At 44.4% G+C, this 26,891-nt stretch overlaps 1 protein-coding gene across 1 annotated transcript in view; it reads right to left on the bottom strand.

Moving 5' to 3' along the window:
* SLC16A2 (solute carrier family 16 member 2) overlaps positions 1-26,244 on the bottom strand; it is a 323,980-nt gene extending 297,736 nt beyond the window's left edge. The window contains exon 1 of the mRNA XM_068247576.1: positions 25,941-26,244. Within this exon, the coding sequence (XP_068103677.1) occupies positions 25,941-26,244 (304 nt within the window). The remainder of the gene's footprint in view (positions 1-25,940) is intronic.
* Between the last annotated feature and the right edge of the window lie 647 nt (positions 26,245-26,891).

The raw sequence follows: 26,891 nt of genomic DNA, 5'->3' as shown, positions 1-26,891 counted from the left end.
CATAAACCAGCATCAGCGTAGAACGATCTCCATCTCATTGACCATCTCTATTAGTGACACAGCTACACATCAGGCTTTATTCTTACAGCAAAGATGTTCTTTAGTGTATATATAAGAGATTACTGTGTACACATCATATATACAGTCACAATCAGATATGTATACGTATAAATACGGGGACTGCTTTATTGAATCAGCACAAGTACCTATTTTTTGATTGGTTTATTTCATTTTTGTGGACTAAGCAGAGCTATTACGGTATATATAAATTATTTATGACTACTATTATCTGAGAAATAGAGCACTTTATCATATTTTCTATTTTAATTACAGTTTAAATTCATTAGGAGTCGGAGCATTTTCTCCCGACTCCAGGTACCCAAAAATTGCTCCGATTCCGCCTCCTCAACTCCGACTCCACAGTCCTGACTATACCAGAGTTTATTATAATGAGATTATACTGCAGAAGTTATTTTAGGTTTTCTAATTATTTTCTGGTTTATGTAGCTGAACCTTGGTCTGGTTTTAGAATGACCAGAGAATGTGGTTTTTATTTTTCAACTGTAAAAGTGTACCTTTGTTCCTGATAAGCTTCAAAGTTAATGAATGTTTGTAGTCTCTTTAATAAACAAAATTAAAAGGCTCCAATTACTGGCTTAGCTATAAAATTTAAGAGCCAAACTTTACCATTCTCCACATTCATGTTGGCAATGACAAGCCGGAATGGCCAACAGGGTAGTGTGCCTGCTTCCATTACAAAGCTGAATCGAAATCGCTAGTGATTTTTAAATCGCTAGGGTTTCTACTTTATCATACAAATCATGAGAAGTATGTTCCACTATAGTGATTCCATTTAGAAAATCGCTTTCTGGAACCACAGCAAGTGACATTTGTCCTAAGGTCTTGTTCACATTAACAAAAACACAGATCCCTGTGTGTTCAGAACACAACGCATGCGATCACCTGCCATCTGCGTTACCATCAGGGCTGTGGAGTCAAAGTAATTTTGGGGTGGTTTCATAAACTAAGGAGGAGTCAGATGAATTTTGTACCAGTCTTGGTAAGTATTACACTTAGGAGTAGTGGTCAAGTAGTGGGAGCCAATTTTATGTACCAGGTGTCAAAATCGGTGGTTTCATAAACTGAGACAAATGATTTTTGTACCAACTCCACAGCCCTGGTTGCCATGTGTTGCGCTGCTGATACCATTCACTGCTGTGAATGGGTCAGTGCAGTAAAAAAAAAGCATAAAAGCATAAGAATGCACCACAATAAAAAGTTTTCAATTAGCAATAAACACACATTGGTTGCACCTTATTGGCTTTGATACTGCCACATAAAAGTGCCTGCGAGCGGGGAAAGTCGAGCGGGGAAACACCGCTGTCGGTATTTCCGCCTTCAGGGTGGTAATTCATAAAAATGTTGCCTGTTGTGACAGGCGTGCGGAGATACTCCGCTGTAGGCAGGCGTTAGGCTGTCCTACGCATGCGGAAGCCGGAGAAGCAGGCGGAATCCCTCTGTGCGGTGTTCTCTCTGCAGCTGCTTGGGAGGTCTGTCCCATTCACTGCAACGGATTCCGCACGCTTCTCGCCACATCAGAGGTAGCGGTAATACCCGTCCGCATACCGCTACCTCTAATTTTTATGAATTGACCACTTGTTACTTTTGCTGTGATAATCACCGCGCAAGGCGGTGATTTATCACTTTGCTCGCGAATGTCTGCTTTTCATACGGAAAAGCCTTTATGAATACAGATCTTGCTGTGTGGTCGGTAAAGTGTGCCGTTTTCTGCATTCCCGCATGCGGGAATGCTTTATGAATCGAGGCCAATGAAAGTCAATGAATGGGCTTATTTCCATAAAATGCAAATTTTCACATGCGAATGTGTGGAGGAAAAAGAGGAAAAAAAAAAAAAAAAAAAAAAAAAAAAAAAAAGAGAAGGAGGAGAGGATGCTACATTTTTTTTTTCTAACACCGCATCAGTTTCCCATATAATGATCGTCATTTTAAAAGCCTTATGAAAATTTGCATTACAATTTGTATAAAAAAATATTTGCATATGGTAAAACGCATGGGAAAATTGATATCCTTGTGCAAAGGCAGCATAAATCGAACACAGGAAAAAAATAAAAAATTAAACACAATTAGATGTGTCCATCAAACTCCTTAATAGTGTTCAAAAACTTCAAAATAATTTTAAAAAACATCCAGGGTCATTTTTTTTTAAAGGACAAGTGAAGCAAGAGAGATATGGATCAAGCCATATTTATTTCTATTTAACCACTTGAGGACTGCAGGGCTAAATCCCCCTAGTGACCAGGCCATTTTTAGCTAAATTGGCCACTGCAGCTTTAAGGCCAAGCTGCAGGGCCGCACAACTCAGCACACAAGTGATCCCCCCCCCCTTTTCTCCCCACCAACAGAGCTCTCTGTTGGTGGGGTCTGATCGCTCCCCCCATGTTTATTTTTTTTAAAATAAATATTATTGTTGTTTTTTTTTTTCTAAAACCCCGTTTCTTTAAATTTATTCCCTCCCTCCCTCCCCACAGCCGGCCAATTATGGCGATCGGCTGTCATAGGCTTCTGCCTATAAGAGCCGATCGCTCTCTTGTCCTCCATGGGGACAGCCGTGTCACACGGCTGTCCCCAGTGCAGCGCTGCTGCTCATCGCAGCACCGCACCAAGTAAATAGACGGCGTAATCGCCGGCTAACAGTCTCCCGAGCGGCAATAGCCGCTCGGAGACCGAAGGCGGGGCGGAGCTCCGCCCTCCGAGCATGAGATGCGTGCGCACCATGCGCGCGATCTCATGCTAAACAGAGCCCCAGGACTTTACGCCAATTGGCGTTAGGCGGTCCTGGGGCTGCCGCCGCGGCCACGCCTGCTGGCGTGACGCGGGCGGCAGAAGGTTAAGCAATACCGGTTGCCTGGCTATGCTGCTGATCCTCTGCCTCTAATACTTTTAGCCATAGACCCTGAACAAGCATATGAAGATCAGATATTTCTGACATTACTGTCAAGCTGCATGGTTCTGGTGTTACTCAGACACTACTGCAGCCATATAGATCAGCTGGAAAGGCAGGTAACTAGTATTGTTTAAAAGAAAATAAATATGGCAGCCTCCATATTATGCTAACTTCAGTTGCCCTTTAAATGCATACTGTGTGGTATATTTCAAACTATGCAGACTTTCTGTGCTGTCAAGACACTGAACATGCTGCTTGAACTCCTCCCCTATCCCATCACCCACAGGAAGAAGTCAGGAAGGAGTTGGGAGGGGAAACCAGCGGCCTCTCCTTGTGAGCACAGGGATGCCCCAGCTCACTTCCCACCTGTGTTCCACTGATTTGAGAAGAGGCAGGCGGTACCTTATATACTCGCGTAGAATCCAAATTTTTCAGCACAAAAAAAATGCGTTGAAAATGTACTCCCTTGGCTTATATGTCAGTGGAGTGGAACGGATGGTGGAGAAGGTTTCGTTACTGGCAGAGGAGTGCAAGGATCGTGCATTAGTGATCCTGCTCTTGCCAGCTGGCTTCTTGCTGTGTCCGTGCCCCCCATCCCCTGCAACATGGTGCGCAGAGTGCGCTGCTCAAGACTACTTGTGTCCCCCGGCTTGTGGAGCAGAACATGCAAGCAGCATTGTCAGTGCAATAATTGGGGATTCCTGCCTGTGTGGAATTCACTGTGTCTCATATCTATGATGCCATCTAGTGGCGTCTTGAGACACAGCTGTATCATCCTTGGAGGAAATCTGGCTATTGGGGGGGGGGATGCACATCTAGCTACTGAGGGCACATCTAGCTACTGTGGAGAGGGCTATACTGGGGAAGGGGCTTATATGTGAGTCAATCACTTTTTCCTGGTTTCTGAGGGAAAAGTGGGTAGCTCGGCTTCTACATAAATCGGTTTATATGCGAGTATATACGGTATGCATGGTCTGACAATGGCTCTGTTCGGATGAATAAACTCCAACTCTGCTAGCAGCTCTGCTTTGTGTACAGATTTTCTGGGTCATGTGTCGGACTTCTTCAAAGGACTTTTATCTGGAACAGTTGCATCAAATATGAAAATTGTGTCAGTAATGGCTTAGTCCTAGTTACTATCGATGGAAAATACAGACGGGTGAACTAAGGCCTTAACAATTATAAAACCAATAACTGTTACAAATTGTTACAGGATAAGTTCAGAACTCATTAACCTTTATAGATCAAATATAATGTTAACACATATTCATGTTAAGTCAGAGGCTGCTCTAGTGTATAATAAAAAACAGCGCATATTAATATTGCTACATGAACTGATGGCTCAGCAGCCCAGGTTAAGGCACATGGATGTCCAGTGTTTAGAGGATAGAAATTTGTATATGTAGCAATCTGGATGAACAGCTGGTTGAAGTAATAGGTTGTTCATGCGATCTTATGTAGAGCATCCGAGTACATATTGTAATTGAATAAAATGTCAGCATAAGAGAAGGAAGGACAGTCACAGTGATGAGCAGTTTAGGCCCGGTTCACATTAGCGGTGGCTATCCGGAATAGCCGTGCCGGAGCCGCACCGCATGCTGGCCGGACGAAACGGACGCACGGCATAGCAATGTAAGTCTATGCCAGGGTTCACATGTGTCGGTTTCGTCCGGACCGGAGCCGGACCGGATCCGGACTCCGGTGTCCGTTCCAACATGCGCTATTTTTTGGTCCGGCTCCTCCGGCAGCCGTATCCGGGGCGGAGCCGGACTGCACCATCCGGCCAATGGAAACCAATGAGAACCGGAGAGCGCACAACACACTGGCAAAAAATCCGGATGTTCTACCCCACTTCCTATGAGGATTGTTGCGGCGATATTGTATCGGGGACACATGGGCAACCATTTTGGAGTGGAGCAGCACGAGCTGGAGATGTTGGCAGCATGTTGGAGGTGGAGGTGAGTGCTAAACAGCGGAGGGCCTGATTCCACAGGTCCCCCTTCTGCTGACCTCCCAGACCCCAACATTTTTTTTTGTTTTTATACAGGTTGTTATCTCTTTTAGAATCCGGATCCGGACCGCAACCGTGTTCATACCGCACGGAAACCGTATGCAACCGGACCGGATCCGGACAGGAACCGTACGGTTCAGGTCCGATCCGGCTCCGGTGCGGTCCGGACATCCGGTGAACCGGGCCTAAGAAAGGATATAGAGTAGTCAGAGCATGGAACCAGGACAGAGGGCGACTGAATCATTGATTAGTTCATTAAAAATAAGATTATCTTACTAGAAGAGATAGTGTGGCAGAATGCCTCTAACCAGTCAAAACAATATAATCCAAGAAGAACAATACGCACACCAGATCAGCTGCAGTGAAGAGTTTTATATGTGTAAAGCTATTACAAAAGGAAAAAAATTGACCAAACAGGCCCTCACACTAATGCTGGGAATACACCATGAGGTTTTTTTGTTTGGCAGATAGATGGCTCGATAGATCATTTCCAACGGGTCCGATCGGATTTCGATCATTTTTCTGAACGATTTTCTCACAGAAGTGAATGGAAATCAATCGGAAAAGCGATCGGCCAGAAAATCTGGCGAAAAAACTCATTGTGTATTCCCAGCATAATAAGTGCTTACTAATAGAGTGAAAAACTATTATATAATCCAAAAACTGTGTACTAGAGCCCATACAAACAAATATCCTAATGTTTCCGCTTTAAAGGATACATCCAAGATGATCTAACGATTAGTAAAGCCTACCTTTCTCTGTTCTGGCACTCCATCAGTATTCTTCTTACTGCCTCTGTTCGGGAGTAAACCGGTCAGCTATTTATCCATGATCTGAAGTAGTTTATTGTATTAATTTCCTTTAGACATGCCCTGCTCTGTGGGACACAGGCGCAGAAACTCTGCGTCTTACGGGCAGTGCTTGCGCATTGTGTGAAGTTGTGGGCTGGAACATGTGATGTTCGCCCTTACATTGCATCACATCCTCCTACCACCGCCCTGCCTCTAGCCTCCTCCCCGCAGCGTGCGTGCTTATCTGTGCCTGAGAGAGTGTGCATAGTGTACACGGCAGCCCCGTCTCCAAGCAAGCTAAAAATAGCTCAATGCTCGGAGATATAAAAAGCACGCTGGTTATCAGGCCGGGTGGAAATGATGTGCCTGAACTCAGATGGACAACAATGCACAGGCGCTGCCTGCATTCCACAATCTTGCTGCACCTGCGTTCCACAGTCATAAACTATAGACTGCACCTGCGTTCCCACTCAACATTTGGGGTCAGTGCACCAGACCTCGGAAGTCGGAACAGGAATCGCAGCTGAATGCTGCAGTTGTAGGGAGAATGAACTGCACAGGCCTGAAAGGCCGAAGACAAGCTGCTGAAAAAGGTATTACATGGGGGGGGGGGGAATCTTCTTGGACCTTCCCTTTAAGCAGAAAGTGAAGTTCACCATTCTGATCTATAAAAGGAAAAAAAAAATGCTCACAATCCAGTTTCTACAACCCACTAATGGGGCTACAACAGAACTGCAGTTCCCAATGTAGAAATGAATTGAGGAATTCCATTGTAAAGGAGGCCACATGCTCCCATTTTGCTACATGTCCGTTTTAAGAGGAGACGAGATAGGTACGTTGTAATTACTAAGGATTAACTTAGCATTTAATTTTGAAAACTCACAAATAGCAAGGGGTCTTGGCTTTCGATTAGTGGATTTTCTTTTATTTGTATTTGTTGGCATCTAAAAATTTCTGAGATAGGTGTACTGCTATTATCTTTCAGGAAATGAATTTGATTAACACTCTCCAGATGATAAAGGACACCAGAAATGGGGGGCCAAAAATACATATACCTTCCGCAGCATGTATTTGGCGTGTATGGGCGCTGTTTACACAATGCATTAAAGTTGTATGTACAATTCTGGGCTCTCCTGTACCCAAATTAAAGAAGGGAAAGCAATGCTGTTGAATATGCTTCAAAAATACTATCTGGAATGACAGTGTTCTACAGCATGGAACAGAAAGTAACTGAAACAGCATCTGCACTTTTGTTACAAGATTTTGTCAGAACTGAAATATACCAGTTGCTGTCAGTTATATATCAGCAGCTGTCAGTTACAACTGAATGTGCAAGATAATGTCCATGTTTACCTATGGCTCAAGTGGTTGATATTACAGTTTAACAGTGTGCTGACCAGGAAGCTGTTATGGGGTAATGGCCTTTTTTAAAATGGAGGATGGAATATTTCATTGATCACAGTGGGCAAACAGGACACAGTAGAGGAGAAAGAGATTGAGGAGTAGACAACACAGGAGGTAAGTATGACCTGTGTATGGTTATTTTGACTTTTTATTTTCAGTTCAGGTTCTCTTTAAAGCACATGGGCCCATACTGCCTCTGATAGGTAGCAATAGCTCCTCGGACGGGCTCATGTCTCTCTCTATTGAGGACGGGAGTGCTGTATAAGGATTGGTGCCGTGCCATGAGCCCGCACAGCCTCTGACAGGTAGAGATAGCGCCTCAAGCGAGCTCATGTCTCTGCAATTGGGGATGGGAGCGCTGTATAATGATTTGCAATGTCCTGCGCCAATGAGCCCGCACTGCCTCTGATAGGTAGCGATAGCTCCTTGGGTGGGTTCATGTCTCTGCTATTGGCAAGGGATGGTGCATGGAGCCAGGATGGAAGGCACCAGATGGAACTTGGGAACTCAGAGGCGGCCGACTCGGTAAGGGCTTCGGAGGGCACTGTGCACTGACCAACATTAGGGCTATAAGACTCCCCCCCCCCCCCCCCCCCCTAATTTTAAGGTAGAAAAAGTGTCTCTTATAGTCCAAAAACTACGGTATATGCAGCAGAGTGCGTTGACCAGGAAATTGGAGGCAACATGCCATCAAACAGTGGCACCAGTCACCTGTATCCTGCTGAACAGGAAGTACTTCATTTGAAAATCTGCATCTGCGCACGACATATGCACCAAAATGTAAAAAAAAAAAAAAAAAAGTGTGTCCATTGACTAATTGCTTGTGGTGCGCGTTAACATTCTATTGCATCACAAGTGAATCATATTCCCTTGGCTTTAATGGCCATTGTAAGGTGCCGTAGGAGAGGCGAACACAATGCGGCAAGTGTAAAAGGACCAAACAAACTGAATTCTTAAGGTCTTTTAGAACCTCTCTTTGATTTACTCCAACTCTAGCAGTGAATAAACAACGTTTCAACACTCCACTGCGCTCAGTCAGAAAGTATCTCCACCAGATTACGTTAAGCCACTAGCTTAGTGAATCCAGTGGACATGCTGAGGGGGAAAAGGTTTAGGGAGTGACTAGCTTTGAAGTGGGTTCCTTGCAGACTGTGCTTGCATGTACTGATCTGATATGTATAAAAGCTTTATTTTTCTCAATAGGTCAAACATTGACTAAATTTATAAATAAATATTGAGGGGGAAAAAAACTATTTTTTTTCACAACAGTTCCTCTTTAAATGTTCTTCCTATAAAAATTATATACAGATACAATATTACCAATCACTAACACATAAACATCACAGATAACAAGCAAGTGACCCACTCAATTAAGATTAGGAAGGTAGTTAGGGCCGGTTCACATTGAGCTAACGCTCCGCTCCGATGAGTGGAGCGCCGCAGCGGAAGCAATGCTTTCCCGATGGGAAAGTTCACATTGCTGCATTGCGCTCCCTTCCACTCCCTGCGTTTCGCACACTGGAGCGGACGTTCCCGACATGCACTATCCTTCCGCTTGACAAAGCGGAACACAGCGCAGGAGCGGATGTGCTGGGTTCATAATCTCAATGTGAACCGGCCCTCACAGAAATAATAGTAAATTAACTAGCAGTCAGTTGACATGTGACCCAGCTATTCGTGTGTGTATTCAAAAGCCAAAATGGTACAACAGCCAGGCTACTCATAGGTTACTTGGCTATGCTATGTGTTGACTAAGATATGAACAAGGGTTGAAAGAGGTGTCCAAAATTAAGATTGCTTTATGATCCAGCTACTAGAAATAACAGGGTTATATTTATAAATACAGTGTTCTCCTCAGAATTTTTTTTTTTATTGCCTGGTGGCATGAATAAGTAATCGGGCAGGGCGCAACAGGGGAATGCAGGGCAGGCGCAACTCTAAGCATCATAGGAGGAGGATGAGGAAGCGAGCTGATGACAGCTGGGTGCTCACCAAAATTAAAGCCTGGTACAACACTGTAAATAGCAGGGTTATATGCCTGCAGGAAGAACAATTAAAGTGGACCTGAACTCAGACCTCTTCTCTGCTCTAAAACATACAGAACAGCATAATAACCTTTAAACAAAAACATTTGTCACAGCTCATAAAAATCCTAAAATAAATCTGCAGTTTCTACTTCCTAATTCATGAAAGCAGGCATATTGTTTACAGCCTGTGCTTTCAAATGGGCTTATCTGCCATAGGCAGTCATGTGACACAGGGGAGGATCAAATTACACTTTGAGATTAGACACAAATGAGGGGGAAATTAGACAGCCTAAACTCTCTGAATACATACAGGGTGCTTTTCTCTAGGTTTTCCTTCTGTCCTGTGCAAGAGTTCGGGTGCACTTTAATTGTGCTAAATGCAATGAAAACCCTCTACTGGCCATTGTGTGAATGGCAACACTGAATCAAAGAGGTTAAAGTAAACCTATAAAAAAAAAACAACAGAATCTTATCTGAAGAGGGGAAGCCTCTGGATCCTAATGATGCTTCCCTGTCTTCCTCTGCCAGCCCGTTTCAGCACGGGGACACCTGTACACAGACTAGCGGCTTGCCGCTTGGGCTCTGGCGGAAATAGCCAAGACCAACTAGGTCCGCCCTACCGCCCAGGACATTTCCGCTGGAGCTGGCCAGAAAGCTGAATGCCATGTTTGTATTGAAACTGTTATGAATCTCAGAGGATGATTTTAGGGGACCAATAAAATACAACTAAAACATACATTGCTTAAATGATAAGCAAGTTTAAATCTCTGTGAAGCAGCCGTAAATACACTGTTCATATTGGGCTGATTCTGAGATCACTAGATGAATGATCTCAGTTCTTGGCAAACAGCAGTATTTTTCCCTTTTTCATTAACAATTTTGGTGTGACCATCTGTTGATGTTTTTTTTAGCTTAATAATCAACGCTTCTGACGATGACCTTAATGCTCCTCAGCAGAAATAAAACACCTACACTATGACGGAAAAACATCATGCAAGAGGAGGCTTACAACACAGGTGTATCTACAGGGCTTTTATCCTTGTGATGCTCAACAGCCAGGAAGATTATCTGACAATAAGACAAACAGCTGCTAAAATAGAACTGGTAACAAGTGGATCTGAACTCTTGCACAGGACTGAAGGAAATCCTAGAGAAATGCATACTGTATGTATTTAGAGAGTTTAGCCTGTCTAATTCCCCTTCACCTGATTAAACATAAGTTGTCATTTGAACCCTGAGCTGGGTCAGCTAAAGGTGCATACGCACGCACTACATCTGGCAACGATGGGTCCGTCAGCCCCTTACGCTGGGCGGACGTTCAGCCGACAGTAGTTGCGTGGTTTAATCGCGCATGCGCCGTACTGTCACGCCGGCCGCTGTGATGACGTGAGGCGGCCTGCATAGTGACGTCAGCCGTGACGCATCAGGAAGAGGAGCCCGACACTGTGTCGGCCGGGAGCCGCCGGCCAGCCATTTCTGCCCAGGCCCTGGGAGAAGACCCGGGTGTACGTCGTGGGACCTCCCGACCAGCACTGGGCTGCGGAAAGCCCCGGGTAAGTTCAAATTTTGAATCTAGTCAGAGCTCGGAGTCCCTTTAACAAAGAAATGTTTTTCTTTAACCACTTCAGCCTTCAGTCGTTTTTCACCTTATGTATCTGAGCAAGTTTCACCTCCCATTCATTCGCCAATAACTTTATCACTACTTATCACAATGAATTGATCTTGTTTTTTCCTCTACTAATTAGGCTTTCTTTGGATGGTACATTTTGCTAAGAATTATTTTTTTCTAAATGCATTTTAAACGGGAATATTAAGAAAAAGAATGGAAAAAAAAAATAATTTTTTCTCAGTTTTCAGCCATTACAGCTTAAAAAAAGTACATGCTACGATAATTAAAACCCACGTGTAATGAAACGCAGAAAAGCCGCCGCGTGTACTGACAGCAAGCCGGCTGATTCCGCGTCCAGCGTGGCGGTTTGCACACAGCAGCGTGCGTCTGGTGTGGCTGGGTCTGTTAGTTCACACAGATTGAGAAATACGCACGCGCTGAGAGGCAGAACCTTTATGACAGCCAAGGAGGGATCAGCTGACCAGGGTGATCAGCTGACCTTTGAGCAAGTGACTATTGGTCAATCACTGATGGGTGGCGCCGGAGAGCGCTGCTCTATATATAGTCACTGCTGGTCAGTCTCAGGTTGTCTGCCGTTGCGAACACTTACGTGGAAGCACTCAGAGCTTAGTCAGATCCTACAGTGTGTTAGAACTAGGAGGACCTGGGAATTCACACTGAGCCAGATTACTTCTGTTTATCATTGTGTTATACTTCAGACTAGTTCCAGGGTGTCGAGACCACGGACCTCACACCCAAGATTAGGGACCTTGTGTTATCATTCGGTTATACTTCAGACTAGTTCCAGGGTGTCGAGACCACGGACCTCACACCCAAGATTAGGGACTTTGTGTTATCATTCTGTTATACTTCAGACTAGTTCCAGGGTGTAGAGACAACGGACCTCACACCCAAGACTAGGCATTGTTGGATATCTGTTATGACCTATTGCTTTTCTGACTATCCCTCTGCTTTCTAATTCGGTACCTACACATATCTGATTATCTGTTGCCAACCCTGCCTGCCTTTGGATACCGAATCAGCCTTCTGTCTCTGTACCTTGTCTGTCCGTGTGTTGCCGACCTGGCTTACCCGACCTTGAGAGCTATCTCTCTCCTTAAGAGATAGTCTCCAGACCTGCTAGTGACATCCACCTTCAGGTGTCACTCACCCACAGGTCCTTCCTACTTTCAACTGGGACTCCACCCCTTTGGAGGTCTCAGGCTGCTGGAAGGTTTTGCACTTCTCAGAAGGTAGTATCGCTCATACTGCCAAAGACCACCTGCTCCTCGGGTGGTCTTACTCAAAGTCATTACTGTTGCACCAAACACTCACACTATATAGGTGTCCAGAGGTTAGTTATACTTGGATTATCAGTGATTCTGCAGATCATCAATAATCAGTTATATATATCTGTATTCTTGGTGATATTGCAGATCACTAATAATCAGATTCTCTCTGTGTGCTGACACCGATCGTTACACCACGTATTTTATTTTCCCATCTGTCCCGGTTATTACACCACTTAAATTATGCCCCTATCACAATGTATGGCACCAATATTTTTGGGGAAATAAAAAGGTGCATTTTTCAGTTTTGCATCCATCACTATTTACAAGATTATAATTGAAGAAATCGTAATTTTCCCTCTTCACTTGCATATTATAAAATTTCAGACCCTTAGGGCCTGTTCAGACTGCACGCGTTTCCAGACGCGTTTTGGAAACGCGTGCGGGAGGCCGACACGCACGACATCAGACAGTGCATACAGTGCACTGTCTGATGTTCATACTGCATGCGTTCCGGACCTGTGCGGTCCGGGAACGCATGCTGCACGCAGATTTAGCGAAAACGCGCGGCTGTCCCATTCACTTTTCAGTGATTGGATCAGCCACGCAACGCATACATACGCGGATGGCGTGCTATCGCATGCGTTGCGCTCCGCATGCGTGGCCGTCCGCGTTTGTAATGTGAACCGGCCCTTAGGTAACTATTTATATAAAATTTATTTTTATTGTAAAAGGGGGGGGGGGGGGGGGGTAAACAGTTAAATTTTAAATTGCATCCCTTTTCTTTACATATTCACAGCTTGAGGTCTTTCTCCAGCCCAGCCTGCAAAAATTCCAAAATATTTGGAATAGAAAAATTAGTAATAAACTCAGGAGAATTCTGATAACATTTACAAAAAAAATAAAAAAAAAAAAAAAAAACACAACTGTCCACACTCTGTGGTAAATGGCTGAAGTGACAGGTTTTCAGGAAGTAAGTAGAGTACTAATAACACTATTTGAAAGGCCTTGGTTCAGAAGAATTTTCCTTTTAAATTCCAAGCTTTCAGCTTGAGTTGAGCAGGAACTGGATGAAAAACTGGGCCTTGATAGAGAAGGTCCTCTCGCAGAGGAAGAGTCCAGGGCTGGCCTATCGTTAATTTTAACAGAAGAGCATACCAAACTCGTTTTGGCCAATCTGGAGCGACTAAGATTAAATCTGCCTGATCCTGAACCACCTTCTGAAGGACCCGACGTATCAAATTTAGGGGAGGGAATGCAAAGCCCCTCTCCTGACTCCGGTCCTGTGTGAAAGCATCCATCGCCTCTGGGTAACCCCTTGGAACCAGGGAGAAAAACCGAGGTAGAAGCGTGTTTTTGTAAGTGGCGAATAGGTCCACTGTTGGAAGAACCCAGAACTGACAGATCTGTCTGAACACCCTCTTGTTGAGACACCATTCTCCTGATAGGAGAGTTTGTCTGCTGAGAAAATATGCAACTCTGTTCTCCTTGCCACTCAAGTATACTGCTTGCAGAGAGAGAAGGGTTTCCTCTGCCCAGAGAAAAATCTAATGCGAGAGTAAGATTAATGGAGGATTCTGAGTACCGCTCTGAGTACCGCCCTGCTTGTTCAAATACGCAATGGCGGTTCTGTTGTCTGACTGAACAACATCATGCTTGCCTCTCAGAGCTGATTCCATCGACTTCACTGCTCTCCATACATCAAGAAGCTCCCTGTGGTTTGAGGAAAACCCCATCGCTACTGAATTCCATTGACCCTGAACCAAATTGGAATTCCTGTGGGCTCCCCACCCCCATAGACTTGCAACCACAGGATGCTGCTGAAGCCAATGTACACCTTTATTCAGGTTTTTTTACTTCCACCCACCAACTGAGTGAGTTTTTCACCTGGATGGAGACCCAGAACTGTCTGTCCAATGAATCCTGACTTCCGTTCCATTGTAACGGAGTGGAAATCTGGAGTATTCTGGACCTTGCTTGTGCCCACGGAACTGCCGGAATACAAGCTGACATTTTGCCTAACAGGGACATAGATTCTCTAAATGAGACATGTTTTGCTCTTAGAAAGAGCTTCACATGATCTATCAGATCCGAAAGCTTTTTCTCTGGAAGAAAAGACATTTGAATTCTGGTGTCCAGTACTATGCCCAAAAAAAACCTTTGCCTGAGAGGGAGCAAGGGTTGACTTCTTGTAGTTTAGGATCCAACCTAAATCTTTTAGGGCAGCCAGACTGATCTGAAGATGGGACATCAGAAGTTCCTCGCTTTGTGCTGCAATTAGAATGTCGTCCAAGTAGAGGATCAAAATGACATGCTGGAGTCTCCGAAAGGCCACCAGCTCCACCATCACCTTGGTGAATACACGAGGCGCCGCCGAGAGGCCAAAGGGCAAATCCCTGAACTGAAAGTGAACCAGCTTTGATTGGACCCTAATTGCAGCTCTGAGGAACTTCTGATGTCCTGGAAAGATAGGGACATGATAGCAGGCATCCATTGATGCTAGAAAAGAATCTTTGCCCAGAAGAGGAATGGTCGAAGAGATTGTTTCCATTTTGAAACGCTTGTACCGGAGGAATAAATTTAAATTCCTTAAGTGGATAATTAACCGAAACTCCCCGTTTGGTTTTGGGACAAGGAATAGAGGGGAATAAAATCCCTTCCTCCTTTGTGAGATTGGAACTTCCTCGACCACCCCCTTTTCGAACAGTAAAAGAACTGCACTTTCCAAAGCGGTTTGTTGGACTGGAGTCTGAAGAGGGGCGGTAAATTTGAGCCCTCGTCTGACTATTCCCAACACAAATTTGTTTGAGGAAATGTTTTCCAAAGCTGGAAGAAAAGTTTTTTAATCTCCCTCCCACCTGCACACCGTCATTGTTCGGATTGCTGAGCAGCCTGTGCTTTGGGTTTAAACAAAAAACCCTTGGATTTTGCACCACTATGGACTTGCCACCTTTTACCAGAATCAGTTTTACTTTTCGTATTCTTTTTGTATACGAACAAAAGTTTTTCCTCTGAAATGCTCTTTTCTTTTTCAGAGGGAATACTTGTTTCTTTTCCACAGCTCTAGTTAACCTCCCTAGCGTTCTGGACAAGCTGAGCTCGTCCAGAGACACTAGAGGGCACCGCTCAGGCCCCGCTGGGCCGATTTGAATACTTATTTTTTTTAAACACGCAGCAAGCACTTTGCTTGCTGCATGTCCTACCCGATCGCCGCCGCTCCACCGCTACCCGATGCGAAAGAGGGCCCCCCCTCCGCAGACCCTTTGAGGTGGATCGGGAGTCCCTGTGACGTCACGTCGTTGACGTCACTCCGTTCATCGCCATGGCGACGGGGGAAGCCCTGAAGGAAATCCCGTTCAGGACGGGATTTTCTTATGGGCGTGATCGCCGGCGGCGATCGGAAGGGTGGGAGGGGGCAGCAGGAAGGGAAGAATCATGTAGCTAGCGCTAGGCTAGCTACATGATATAAGTTAAAAAAATAAATAAATAAATAACTCAGGCGAAAAAAAACTCCTGTGTGGCCGCGGGAATCAGAACGCCCAGCAGGTTAAGGCATGACCAAAGAGGAGACCTCCTTCAAAGGGCAGTGAACACAACTTACTTTTAGCTGTGAGGTCACCATCCCATCATTTGAGCCATAAGAAGCGTTGAGTAGAGTTGATTAACCCTGAAGTGCGTGCCGCAATTCATGCCGCATCACAAGAAGCGTCGCAAAAAAAAAAAAAAAAAAAAAATTAGCTGCAAGAGAGAACAGACACAGAATTGAGTAAATCAGAAACAGGAGTACCTGCTTTTAAATGGTTCACTAACTCCGTTAACCAAATTGACAGACATCTCACTGTACATGTGGCAGCTAAAATAGGAGGGAACGCCGCTGCCGCCGCTTCCCAGGCTCACTTAAGGAGGGATTCCATTTTACGATCAGACACATCTTTTAAAATTCCTGTGTCTTCAAATGGAATGGGTGAATTCTTAGATAGTTTAGAGATAGCCAAGTCTAACTTAGGGCATTTAGTCCATTTATCACAGTCAGCATCATCAAAATGAAACCGCCCTTTTCAGAAAATTAGTCGGTTGATGCTCAATATACATTTCATCCTCAATAGACAGTTCCTTGGATGCTTCAATAGGTAACCCGAGTGTGTGGTACGAATGACTTTAAGTAAATCCTCAGTACTATCAGGAGAAAATTTTAATTTTCCTTTAAAGTGAATGGGAACCGCATTTAAAAAAAAAAAAAAAAAAAATATAGACAGATACTTACCCAAGGAGAGGGAAGGCTCTAGGTCCTATAGAGCCTTTTCGCTCCTCTCCTGGTCCCCTCGTTCCAGTGCTGGCTCGCCCGGAAGCAGTATTTGACTAAATTAGTCAAATACTGCTTTACCTGGCCGAAGGAGGCTTCAGAAGTCTTCAGGGAGCCCGAGTGCTCCTGAAAAAGGGCGGCCCTGTACTGCGCCTGCGCAAGCACGCTCTCTTGCACGCTCACGCCTGTGCAGTATGGAGCTGCACGTCTTCAGGAGGACATGGCTCCCGAAGACTTCCAAATACCCTTTCGGCGGGGGATTGAAATGGAGGGAGCCAGCACAGGATAGAGAGCACCGAGAGAGGAGACGGAAGGCTCTATACGACCCAGAGCCTTCCCTCTCCTTAAGTATTTGCTTCATTTTTATTTTTTTTTAATGCGGTTCCCATTCACTTTAACGAGAATCTTCAGAGTCTCCTGCTCCTGAGTTGATGAGGCCTCTGCTACCTCTTCAGAAGAGGATTCCACCCTTTGCACACCAGAAGTACCTGCTTTATCAGAATCACCTGATACAGGAACTGATTGAACAGTCTGAACTGAGGAAGCTTGAGCAATTAAATTCTCTCTCAATACAACATAAGTATTATGGAGTTCAGATTGAAAAGTGTTAAACATCAATTTGAAAGTATCAGCATTTTCCCCATTAACCACAAAAGCAGTACATGAATGGCAAAGGGGTTTCTTATAAGGAGGAGGATATGTTTACAAATACCACACTTGGTAACATGGTGAGTCTTTTCTAAGCCTTTTCTAGGAGCAACCACCTGAAAGACATAACACAAAAGGGAATGGCTATCAGCAAACATCCTAAAAAAGATATGCATAGGATGGCCACATATAGCCTTTAGACTTACTCCAGATGGTGGTAATGGAGGAAGGTCCGCGCCCTGAGAGGAAAGTTCACTCATGGTCTCCAATGGCCTCAGTAAGACAATGTGCACTGCGAGGCTTCTTAATTTATAATGCCTTAACGCAGGCACTCCCTCTGGTGTCCTGGCGTCCTCGTGTACCGCAGGTTTCCGTCCTGGCGTCACATCCGGCGGAAGTGATGCAATGCGGGCAATCTCCGCCCGCTCCCGGCCAACGAGAACGCCGCCATACTAGGCCCAAACATAGGGTCCGATGGCATGCCGATGGGCGCCCGGCAGCGATACGACACGCCAGAAACCCGGGCGCTGCGCAAACCGCTGCCTCACCTGCCTCCCCAGGATACACCGACTCAGCTGCCCCTGGAGGTGAAACGGCCGCCTTACCCTTGGACTGAAGGATAGAGCCCAGGAAGATCCGCTTCCTCCTATCCTAAGGGAAAGCACTGAGGGGTGGAAGTGGGAGTGTCCTTTTTAAATTGTTTGTGCTTCCTGTCCCTTGAATAGGCAAGGCAGTCTCATGGTCTCTGTCATGGAGGAGGAGTGGAACTATCACATTTTCGATAAGATCAGAATGAAAGTATATACCATATTTAATCGATCAACACCACAAGAGAATCCAACTTGCGATCAGATCTCCAAAAGTTACGATCATATCTATGAAAAAGAGCCAAGCAGAAGAATTATTTCTTAATGACATCTGTAAAGAGCTTTTCTCTGAAGTATCCAAAGGAAACAATTGATCGTGCGATTGTTCAGGATCAATTGTGCCCAATACAAGAATGCGATCATTTACTAAATATGGTATCATTAATGGGCACCTTTGAGACTCATACACAAAGGTAGATCGAAACCTAGCGTGTGCAGGTGTCCACCAGGCTGCTTAATATTTCAGCAGGCTGGATCTTTAAAGGGAACCTGAAGTGAGTAAAATTATTTAAAATAAACACATGACGTAGCTGCAAATGAATATTACATACTAACCTCACCGTCAGTTACTCTCAGAAGCTTACCATTTTCTTCTTACAGTGATCCCCTCCAGTTCTGACAATATTTTGTCAGAACTAAAATATACCAGTTGCTGTCAGTTATATATCATCAGCTGTCAGTTACAACTGAATGTGTTAGGTTATGTCCATGTTTCCCTATGGCTCAAGTGGGTGATATTACAGTTTAACAGTGTTCTGAGCAGGAAGCGGTTATGGGGTAATAGTTATTTTTTAAATGGAGGACGGAGAATTCCATTGATCACAGTGGACAAATGGGACACAGGAGAGGAGAGAGAGAGAGATTGAGGAGTAGACTACACAGAAAGTATGACCTGTGTATGGTTATTTTGACTTTTTATTTTCAGTTCAGGTTCTCTTTAAGTGAAAATTAGTGGCCAAATCCATTGTTCCCCTCTTTATACCTGCTAACAGAAGGCATCCTGTCATATGCCGCTCACTGCCCCTCCTCCCTGTCCATAGTCTGTACAGCGCTTGGCTCTCAAACTGTCACCTGAGGGATTGACTTCCTGTCATTCAGGAAGTTTATGTGTGATTGCACAATACTGTATATAACATGATTTGGAGCATTGTAAAGTTTCCTTAACACTTTTAAAAAGAAAGAAAAACTGACGTCGGGCCACTGAAATAGTACTCTGCTGCTATCTCCTTGCAGTCCTTCAAAAAAAAAAAAAAAAAAAAAAAAACACCTCCTCCATTTCAAACTATTTTCATGGTTTCTAAAGAGTAAATAGAGATGGGACAAGATCTGTAAAGTAGATGGTGGATGGAACACTTTCCACAGCTTCCCTTGCAATATTTTAGTTCTTGAATGGCTTCAATCATGAAGAACCCGAGTACTTCCATAGGAAAAGTCTGCTAGTTGGTCCCATTCATTTGTCATTAGCAGTAGAGGCAAGGCTTTGGAGTCGGTACAAAAATCTTCCAACTCCTCAGTTTATGAAACCGCCAACTCAGACTCCAACTTTGGGTACCCAAAATGGCTCAGACTCCTCGACTCCGACTCCTTACTCTAATACTTAACAGGTCTGTGGATTTTGTACAAAACTATCCGACTCAGTTTATGAAATCACCAACTCCGACTTCAGGTACCCAAAATTGCTCTGACTCCAACTACACAGCCCTGAGTAGAGAGGAGAGTAGATTCCAACTTCAGACCAAATGTTTGCTCCTCAGGAAGCAGAATTAAACTAATCTGAGTCAGACATTTCCATGTAGCTATTCAAATTTAGAAACTAATGACTAAATTACCTGAAAACTGATTAGATATCAGATATCAATCATAAAACTTTCAAATATAGTTGCTCCTGTGCAAAGTTCCAGTTCAGCCAAGGGAAGTAAAGATTGCTTGTAAAATAAAGAAAAAAACTTGGCAAGTCAGAACCCAGTTTCCATCACTACTCAACATTGTCAAGTTATTCCAAAAAGTTAGCACTTAAAGGTACTCAGAATCCTGAAAAAACAACTTGGAGAGGTCAGCTTGACTTCATCTGCATGCAAATATTTTGACAACCGATTGGCTGATGGCTTCTTCATACCCATGAATCATAAACCCAGCACGTTCCCCAAATATCTGATATATCGTTTCAGCTAAGATTCACAAATCTAACAAAATCAGGTCAAGAACATAATCCATAATTTCAGGAGTTGACCCTGTTGAAAGCCTTCAACATCTTGCTACATCTTTGGGTTCCAGAATATTCATGGTGAAAGTTGGCATACTACTCCTGCGAAGTTGAGCAAGACACCTGCCACTCAGACTTTTGCATGGTATATTCTTGGATTTTTGGTGGAGTTTTTTTCAGCAGGTACAAGAACTTCATGTTGGTCAGGAATACAGTTGAACATTCCAAAACATTGTTGATCGGATGTTAACATGTTCAAGAATCAATATCTTTGATGCTACACATTGGCACATACATAAAAAAACCTCTTTCCACCTACAGTAACAAAATTATGGTCATTTTTTGGAAAGTGGGTTGGACCAACAACTTTTCAGCATCCATTTTAGACCACAACTGAGGGGATGGATCCATGGTCTGCTCCTCTCTACTGTGTTATTTAGAAAGCATGCAGTTCTCAAAAACAGAACAGGGTCAGAAAAAACTGCCCCCAAAAATGACTTCAAATAATGGACATGGAGAATAAAAAAAAAAAATAAAAAAAAAAGCGGTCATTGAAAAATAGGAGAAAAAAAAAAATCATGAGGAATAGTGTTTATCTATGCAAATACCATAAATGTTCTGTTAGAATTTGTATAACAAAAGTGAATGGCTAAGCTACTGCCTCTATGAATTAACATTCTACTGTCTATAAATTCATTTGTTGCTATCCAATAAATAACAGTTGTGGCTAGCTGAACATAGTATATTGCCACAATATACAATCTGCTCGCTTTTCTTTTGTTTGAGTAAAACATGAACTACTGCTACAAGCTGATGAATATATGGACAGGCGGGTTAATCACCAAATGTCTGGAGATTACAGGTATAGTCAGCGGCCCATACAACATGAATAGGAAGAAGGAGCTCATGTTTCGCTTAATACTATAGCGCGACGGGGGCAGGAGTACCCACATGCATTCTGCTTTCTTACCTAATGGTAGTCCGCCATCTGTCTACTGGACACCAGATGGTATCACCTCACATCAATAAATGGATTACTATTTAACATGGTCACAGCGTGGCACATGGAGTAGGTTACCTATCTGATTAAATAATGCCTTGTAATTATGGAAGAAGAAATTTCAATAGAATGCCTCTGAGAAATCCCTGATTAAGCAGAGATATTGGTATGCATGAGTAATGCCTATTTATTAGAGTAGGCACTTTTGCGAAGTGAACAAAAGGAAAGATGGGTTTATCAACAGTGGCCTACATTTATAATTATAAAAAGGAGGCCAATTTTTCTCTTTTTGGCCGTATCCATACCATTTACTCAGTCAAAGAGTACGTCCAATGTAAAAAACAGAGCCTGTCATTTAAGGCTATTTCTTAATGCTGTCAAGATTGGGGAGGGAGTGGGGTTTATCATGGTTAATGACTCAACTGCTCGGCTGTAATTCATTTGACAGGTCTTGCTCCGCCCCTTCCTCTGGAAAAGCCACCATTTTTTCCCTTCAAAAGTCTGCCGCAGCTCTGGTTACACCCACCTGAATTGAAAAGGCCTGCCCCTAGCACCACAGCCTAATTGATGGATGCCGAGCTGGGGGCAGGCTGTGGCAACATAGGTGGGGTTGGCCAGAGTTTTAGAAGACAATGGAAAAATGGCCCCAGCTGTCTAGCTGCTGTAGGGAGTGGAGCTTCACCCGTCTAGTGAATTAGGGCCAAGCAGGCGAGTTATTAACCCTGAGGCCCCACAATCCTACAGTATTAAGACAAGGCCATACATGATAGGCTCTTTGTTTTACACTGCAGTGTTCTCCTCAGAATTTTTTCCAGCCGGGTGGCATGAAATAGCAGCCGGGTGGCATGAAAAAGCAGCCGTGTGGGGCAAGATGAAAATGCAGGGCAACTCTGCTTACATCATAGGAGGAGATGAGGAGGTAAGCCTATGACAGCCGGGTGGTCACCAAATCTAGCCGGGTGGAGCACCCGGCTAAAAGAGCCTGGGGAGAACACTGCACTGGAAGTAGTCTAATGCTGGATACACACCATGCGTTTCCGCGCCGAATGCGTCCGTCGATACGATTATTTCCGAGCATTTCCGAACGCATTTCGATGATTTTTAGGTCGATTGCCATGTAAAGTATGGCAAATCGACCTAACGATCCATCGAAGCTTGAATCGGACATGTCTGAAATAATCGAATCGATGCGTATCGACAGATGCATCGAACGCGGAAACGCATGGTGTGTATCCAGCATAAGTCAGTAAGTCACTAAGCAACCACAATTTTTTTTTACCCCCCTCTTTTCTTTTTTACAATATTTAGATGTAGGATTCAGTAAAACTATCAAACAAATATTAATCAAAACCCAGGGCCTCATCTGACTGATTTGGATTAAGGGTGCATTGACACTATGTGCGCTGCCTGACAAAAATTATAATCGCTGAGCTATGCATTGCAATGAACCCAAAAATGGGCCCTTTCCCATAGTCGTGCTGGCTCCACGGTGCGCCAGGTTCTGTCATAATAACACAAGCTGAGTGTTACATGACAATGCACAAGTTGCAACCAAGTTACAAGTGAATGACGAGTCATTCAGCAACGGGACATGTGAGTTAATCGGAAGACGCTAATTTGTGAACTTAGCCCAAGTATCATTTGAAACTCAAAGGGGAAAGGTGATTATTTTTATTGTTTGGAGATGCGAGGAAGTAGTGATGATGGGTAATCAATGACTACATAGCTATGTCATGCAGCAAATCGATATAAAAGCTAGCAACGGCCACGGTTTTATTTTCAAACAGGTTTCTGCTAAAATCAAGTGCTGAATAGCAATATAGCAATCGATATTCATCAATTTCTGATCAGTGAGATATGGTTTGTTCACCAAATCGGGAACCCGTCACAAGGTGTTCAGTTAATGTTCATTTTTAAATCACCAAACACTAGTGATGGTGTTTAAATCTGGGTTTCCTATTAATTTGAAACCCCAATTATGCTGCACCTCACACTTCAGTACCTCAGCTAGTGGAGAGGGTCACAGGGTTGCAGCCACACATCACATGACTCCAATGCTTCCTGTTTCCAAGCTGGAAGGAAGAAGTATCGGAGGCTCGTGAAGTGTGGCATGAGCCGCACATGAGTGACCTCCCCATGACCCTGACCATTAGCTGAGGTTCTGAAGTGTGCGCGGTTTAATTCGGGTTTCCGAATTAGGGAACCCGATTCAAACCCAACACCACCAAACACCAGGCCCATGTTTTTAAAGGGGCTGAAACCAAACATTATTTTTGCCGTGCAAAAATGTTAGTGAAGATCTGACCTCATGTTAGCACCCCAATTCGGATTTCAGAAACAGTAGAAAGCCTTATATTGTGAGAATGAGCCACGCTTTTCAATTCGGCTGCCTTCACAGTGGAGCATTACAGCGTAACAAAGGTTACTTAATGCAGCCATTACGCACAGCAATTGTTTAAGCGATGTTCAGAGTATATCCAGTACAACATGATCCAAAGGACTCTGGTATTCCAACACAGACCATGCAGTGCGTTACCACATAACGTGCGAGTTAACTGTGACAGGGATCCATACTTTTCATTGATTGTATGCTTCACTGTATGCACACACAGTGTACAATGCAACTTTCCCCCTACGTTGCATTCTTGTTTTTACGGGGAATGGAATGCAGCTCTGCATTGTGAACCTAGCCTCGAATATATTTATTTCGTCAAAAGAGGGTACCAGTCTTTTTATATAGACCAAGCTCTAGACTGGACCTTAACAATAATAAATCTAAGCTTTAGAAATAAAATTAAAAAAAAGGAATTCAAAGAAACATTTTACAGTCCCTCTATACTGTATGAACTCCATTTTGCAGTTTATCTATATGGTGCATCAGTGTTCTCTCCAGAAAAATGCTTCAGCCGGTTGGCATGAAATAGTAGCCAGGTGGTATGAAAAAGTAGCCGGGTGTGGCGAGATGAGAGAATGCAGGGTCAGTGCTTCTGTGAGCAACTATACTTACAGCATAGGAGGAGGTGAGCCGATGACAGCCGGGTGCTCATCAAAACTAGCCGGGTGCTCATCAAAACTAGCCGGGTGCTCATCAAAACTAGCCGGGTGCTCATCAAAACTAGCCGGGTGCTCATCAAAACTAGCCGGGTGGAGCACCCGCCTAAAAGAGCCTGGGGAGAACACTGTGCATCTGTCTGTCCAGTTTAGTTAAAGGGGCACTACAGCGAAAAACTGTAACATTTAAATTATGTGCAAACATATACAAATAAGAAGTACATTTTTTCCAGAGCCATAAATTACTTTTCTCCTATAATACTATCACTTACTGTATGCAGTAGAAATCTGACAGAAGTGACAGGTTTTGGACTAGTCCGTCTCTTCATAGGGGATTCTCAGCAAGGCTTTTATTCTTTATAAAGATATTCCCTAAAAAGGATTTAAACAATGATGCTGGCCAGCTTCACTGCTCCCTACACTGTTGTTTGGCAGTTGGACAGAGCAACTGCCATTCACTAAGTGCTTTTGAAAATAAATATATCCCTGAGAATCCCCTATAAAGAGATGGACTAGTTCAAAGCCTGTCACTTCTGTCAGATTTCTACTACCTACTGTAAGTGACAGCAACATAGGAGAAAAGTAATTTATGGCTCATTTTACTCTGGAAATAATGTACCTCCTTTTTGTATATGTTTGCCTATATTTTAAATTTTACAGCTTTTCGCTGTAGTGCCCCTTTAAATAAAAGAAGAAATAGACATTTCTCTGTTTGTACCGCAAGAAGCATTTGCTACGCACTAACTGCATCTGATTATATGAGCCACTTCCTAATAGTGCAAATAGGAACAGCAAGAGCTGAACACATTCATATGTCTGACTATAAGTGTGCCCCTTATGCTGTTACGACCAGATAGATACACATCTCGTGAAATGACTGATATTAATAGTAAAATGCATTTTACAAAACAGCCAGCTGCAACAACAGAGCAACAAGCTACTGATGCATCACGCTACTGCACAGACAATAACAAACACAGCGTGTATGTACCACAAGCAGACTACATAATGAGGAAAGAATGCAAGTGTGTACCTGCATCCTGCATCCTTCTCACTACTGGCTACAGAGGTCTTAAAATTGCAACTCAAGCCAAAATTCAACAATAAAGCAAAAGTATATCTGCAACTGTGTGGACAGCTCTCTAAATGCATCAATTAAACATTGCCTTTGTATTTTTAAAATACAAAACAGAGGAACATAATTTTGGTCACAGACAGGAGTACAGGATGCTGCACTGGTACAGCAGCAAAACATACATGTAAAATCCTAGGAGTATACACAGGAATAACTCCTGCAGATGCATAATGTGATGCCTAAGCTGTTATCCCAGAGGTGCAGTGGGTAAAGTCTTGTCAAAAATCTAAAGTCTGCATAAATAAGCACATTCTCTGATGTCTGCAGGATAGAAATGCATTTCGATGTCTATATACGATCACAAGGGGAGCTATATAGCATGAGTGCTACACGTGTGTGCCTGTATAAGGAGGTAGTAGTGAGGCACTAGTCCTGGGCTCCTGATGCGATCACACAAAGGACTCGATTCACAACATGTAAACACGGGGAGAGATAGCCTTCCCTGTGTCTATACGTTGCGTAGCATATGCAGTGCGTGTCTCCATAAAGTTGCTGCACAGTTCTGCCCCTGTGCTGTCTGTGAGAGCAGACGCAGGAGCTGTCCTGTAGTGACTGGCCAGCCAGACAGCACACAGCAGGCAGATGCAGCGAGTGCCTGGCCCTGTCTCGTGTATGCTGGTATATAGGGGGATCTGCGCTGCGTGCATTCTGTGCATGGAGGAGTTAGGGAAACTTTGGCGCTGTGTCTGTAGAACTCCCCGAGGGGCCGCTTGTCTTCCTCTGTCTACCACGTGGAGGCTGTCACACAGGACAAGGCATTCTGTGACAAGTGATCTCCCCAATTTTGCTCGGATGCTGCCAGGGGCGCAGGGGGAGTGTTCCCGGGAGGAGGGTTCCCGGGGCGGCGGACATGTTACCTGTCTTGAAGTCCATGCCGTGTTCCTTGGAGGTGTCCATCTCCTTCTGCAGCATAACGAACAGAATCCCGAATGAGTTCTGGATGCCGAAGATGGAGCCGTTGCACCAGGTAGCCGCCAGAACCACCACCCAGCCGAAGCCTCCCTCGGGTACTCTGCCTCTTGCCTCCTCCTCCCGCCTGTCCTGTCCGGGCGCCTCGGAGGGCACCGGCGCCCCTTCTGGGGATCCCCCGAGCAGGCTGTCCCGCATCCCCTGCTCTTCCCCCGGTGGCAGGTTCTCGTCCTCCTCCGTCTCTTCTTCCATCGCTTGGCTCTCCTCCTCCCCAGTGCTCCCTCCCTGCTCTCCTCCCCTGCCCCCGCCCATGGCTTCCCTCCCTGCCCCGGTCTACCTGCTCCGGGAGGCGCTGCTGCAGCACCACGCTGGGGGCTTTACCTTTCCACTCAGGGAATTGCTGTGTATATGGATACTGCGTGTGCGGGGCTTCCCTCCACGGGAGCGCTGCGGGGACACGCGTGGCGCACACACTTCACTTTTAAAGAACACGTTTTTTTTTCCCTGCGCAAACTGCCCCAAAGTGCCTCCCAGTCGGACAGCAGCTGATAAAGGTGGCAGCCTGCTTTGTGCTACAGAACTGGGTACAGGACCAGCTTAGTCGCTGCCCTTACTTACCTTTCAGCAGTGAATTTCTATACTGTATTCGTTTTGTTGAGAGATGTTTTCATTACAGAAGTTTTTTGTTTTTTTAATTTGTATATTAGACCAGTGTTCTACACAGAATTTTTTTCCAGCCGGGTGGCATGAAGAAGTAGCTGGGTGGGGCGCAACCGGGTAAATGCAGGGCCGGTAATGCTGCTTACAGCATAGGACATCCCTGCACCCCCTATCATGTCCCATTCATCCCTGCAACCCCACCCCCCATCATGTCCCGTGCATTACTGCAACTCCTATCA

This window comes from Hyperolius riggenbachi, chromosome 8 (genome assembly GCF_040937935.1).
Source record: "Hyperolius riggenbachi isolate aHypRig1 chromosome 8, aHypRig1.pri, whole genome shotgun sequence".
Lineage (NCBI taxonomy): Eukaryota > Metazoa > Chordata > Amphibia > Anura > Hyperoliidae > Hyperolius > Hyperolius riggenbachi.
Note: the sequence above shows the minus strand (reverse complement) of the source record. Positions and strands in the feature narration are given on the sequence as shown.